General features: G+C 41.9%; 1 protein-coding gene across 1 annotated transcript in view; it reads right to left on the bottom strand.

The window, feature by feature from the left end:
* The window catches only part of Snx31 (sorting nexin 31), a 60,313-nt gene that overhangs the window by 26,173 nt on the left and 30,433 nt on the right, over positions 1–3,707 (bottom strand). The window contains exons 6-7 of the mRNA XM_013012390.1: positions 2,777–2,869; positions 1,152–1,355 (exon numbers count right to left, since the gene is read on the bottom strand). Coding sequence (XP_012867844.1) covers positions 1,152–1,355; positions 2,777–2,869 — 297 coding nt within the window. The remainder of the gene's footprint in view (positions 1–1,151; positions 1,356–2,776; positions 2,870–3,707) is intronic.

Genomic DNA, 3,707 nt, shown 5'->3' with positions numbered 1-3,707 from the left:
TCCCTCCCTCCCTTCCTCCCTCCCTCCTTCCCTCCTTCTCTCCTTCCCTTCCTTCCTTCTTTTCTTTTTCTCCTTTCTTTCTTCATTCTCTCTCCTCTCCTCCATTCTTCTCTCCTCTCCTCTCATCTCCTCTCTTCTTCTCTGCCAGTAGCAGGGCTTGAACTCAGACCCCATGCTCTCACACAGATTTATTTCTCAGAACTGATTCTCTACCAATTAAGCCAGGCCTCCAGTCCAGTATTTTGTGGGTTAATTGGAGTGGAGTCTTGTAAGCTTTTCTGCTGGGACCCAGCCTCTGAGTTGCTTACATTATAGGCATGTGCCACCAATGCCCAGCTAAGTTAAGCAATTACTTAAAAACCTAAACTACAATTGCCTTATGATCCAGCAATTACACTCCTGGGCATTTGTTGCAGTGAAGACTTGTGCTCGGACAAAAGCCAGACCACGAATGTTCATAGGAGTCACACTCACAGCTGAGAACTGAAAACAATCCCATGTCCTTCAGTGGGAGTTGATGGAAGTCCCATTTGCCAAGAGAGACAATTTAGGAGGAAGAAGCACAAGCTGGTGTGAGAGCCCCTGGATGTCTTAGAAGATGGCTGTGTTGCTGGGCACTGGTGGCCTCACATCTGTAATCCTTGCTACTCAGGAGGTTGAGATCTGAAGCCAGCCTAAGCTGACTCTCTCCAATTAACTACCAAGAAAGCTGGGAGTGGAGCTGTGGTTCAAGTGGTAGAACACTAATGTTGGACCAGCACACAAACACACAAAGAAAGAAGATGGCAATGTGAGCCCCAGGCAGGGGCTCCTCCAGTAGGGCCAATCTTCAGTATACAGGTCTCAGAAGCACTAAAAGTATATACTAAGTACTCAGTCAATGGCAGCCCTGATCACCATGAACAGGGACTACTCTGACCTCACTTAAAGCAATAGGGAAGCAGCTCTTGGAAGGTGGGAAGATGAGTATCTCTCTTGCTCTGGATGGACAATAACCTGACTGGACAATCACCTGGCTTTAGCACCTGTGATATTTACCACTCTCCATTAGCAGTGCTCATCAAATGGGAAACTTTTCTCCCTGGCTGACTCTTGTCAATCCAAAACCAGGATTTTCAAACCATGGGCAAAGCAAGGTATCAGGTACTCACCAGGAAAGTAACCTGCCAGCACTTCACCCTGTTCATCTGGAAAAGGACTTCCTGGGTCTGGTTGTCAGGCAGGGTTATGCAGCAGCTGATGGCGTTATTACCGACAGAAAGAACCACCCCACAGCCGGGTTCTGGAGAGTCACAGGTACAAGGATCCAGTTGCATGCATCCATAATGCTGGACATCCCGGGACAGCTCTAAAAACTGCCAGAATGGGTGGTAGGAAGAAGCAAAAGATCACATGATGCAGCTGAAAAACTCAGGTGACATGCTGATGTCATTCTCATAGAACACACAGAAGAAAAGGAGGTTTTTAGAATGCTTTATAGAATTGGGGGCATTAATGGTCAGACAGACTTTGGAAATGGCAATGAATTGAGAGCAATATTCTTACTAAATTAAGAAGTTAGATCATGTATACATGTAGATTGGGTGTGATCTACACTACCTGTTTTGGTACCCAAGGTGGCAACCCTAGTCTATCTATAAAAAATGGAATCTGTATTTATCAAAATTTATAAACAAACCCAGGTGCCTAGCTATAGAGAAGGCTGATACTCAGATGATTGTGGTTTTAAGCTAGCCTGGTCCGTGAGACCCCCCACTCGAATTAACCAGCAAAATGCTAGACTAGAGGTGTGACTCAAGTGGTAGAGTGCCAAGCAAGAGCAAAAAAAGCTAATCAAGAAGCCCTAAGGTCAAGCCTCTCTACATACACACATACATACACACCTACATTTACAAACACATAGAAATTGAGCCCCAACATTTCTAGGACAAAGCTAAGGTACAATATAACAAGGGGAAGACACTAAGTCATAGCTCTAGGTGTCGTTCTCTTCTTGATATCTCTCTGCAGCCTGTCAATAAAAATTTCAAAGATCTAATTCTTTGAAGAACTACTGTATCATCCTAAGTATGAATGAACCTCTAAATTGTTATTACATTTTGCTCAAAACCAGTGTTGTGTTGCAAACACTGGTAAAGTCTAAAGAATGAAAAAGGACAGCCCAATTAATCAGAGGCTGTATCTGCTGTTTGGATGTCTTGTCTGCCAGACGCCCATGGTCACTTGGGAGCAGGAGATGTGTGGCTCCATAGACATCTCCTGGAAGCTTTACCAATGAACATTTTGAAACATATCCTAACATAACACTTAAAGACAGAGGCCTTAGTGCTCTGGGAGCTCCACCAGCTCCTATAGTAGGTGCCAAGAATACAGAAAGTATAAACTAGAAACAGGCCTGGGCCTCATGCCTCTTGCTGCCAAAATGATTTATAGCAGCAAAAGCTAGAAGCAACCTAACGTACAATGATAGGAAATCAGCTAGTTAAATGATAACATCCTTAATAGTGAATACTCTGGAGTCATTAAAAATGATGTGAAGGATCTATATTAATTGACTTGGCAAAGGACTCACAATATACTATTTTTTTAAAAAATCTTTCAATAATAACCTTTTATTAATTCTAGATTCAGAAAAATCAATGAAGGTATTCTCACTTTTAAAGCAAGCTTCACTTTTGGTAGTGGGTAGGTTTATAAATTATAGAAATAGTTCAATTCTAATCTGTTTCTTGAACTCCCTTCCAAAGAACATCTCTTGGTACCATTTTTGACTCACCTTTGTTTGATTGTCTTCCTTTTGGAGAGCCTCTAATTCCTCCCTCTGGGCTGGTGTGGGTTTGGCCCATTCTTTTTTAATGTCTTGCACAGCCTTAAAACAGCATCAGTTGTGCAGTTAGTAACCTTAGCAGATGCGCATTACTCTTGAGAAAAGCACACTCATGTACAAAGGGCTAAAAAAACAGTCAAATGGATCTGTATACATTTAGGATTCTAAAAAGATTAGTCCCCTTTTTTGTTTTGGCATTTATTTATTTGTTTGTTTGTTTGAGAAAGGTTATCATTATGTAGTTGAAGCTGGTCAAAAACATACATTTTATGGTGTGAGCCTCCTGAGTTCTGGATTACAGGTTATGTCCCACCATTCTTAGCTGAAGGTTACTTTGTGTGTGTGTGTGTGTGTGTGTGTGTGTGTGTGTGTGTGTGTGTGCATGCGTGATAGTACCAGAGTTTGGACTTGAGTCACAGCTCCATTTCACGCTTTTTGGTAGTTTATTGGAGATAAAAGTCTCTCAAACTTTCCTGTGGCTTTACATTAGGATCCTCCACTCTGAGCCTCCTGCATAGTTAGGATTAAAGGTATGAGGTACCAGTACCCAGTTAAAGGTCACTTTTAAATTAGCAGGTAGGAAAAGATTACTTGACAGTTTGGGAACAATTAGCCACACCAGCAAAGAAAGTGAAATTAACTCTTCTCCCCATCACCCAGCCAAATCACTTTCACAGAGATTAAAGACATAATCATTAAAAAATAAAATAAAATATCTGGAAAAGAAAGATGAGTATGCTTATCTGATCTTAAGGTAGAGACTATCTTTTAAAATATAATGACAGGGCTGGGAAGGTGGCTCAGTGGTAGAGTGTTTGCCTTGCATGCATGAGGCCCTGGGTTCGATTCCTCAGCACCACATAAGCAAAAAGAAAAAAGC

This window comes from Dipodomys ordii, unplaced genomic scaffold, assembly GCF_000151885.1.
Source record: "Dipodomys ordii isolate 6190 unplaced genomic scaffold, Dord_2.0 Scaffold17, whole genome shotgun sequence".
In the NCBI taxonomy this organism is placed as follows: domain Eukaryota; kingdom Metazoa; phylum Chordata; class Mammalia; order Rodentia; family Heteromyidae; genus Dipodomys; species Dipodomys ordii.
The sequence above is the reverse complement of the archived record's forward strand: the minus strand, read 5'-3'. Positions and strand labels throughout refer to the sequence as shown.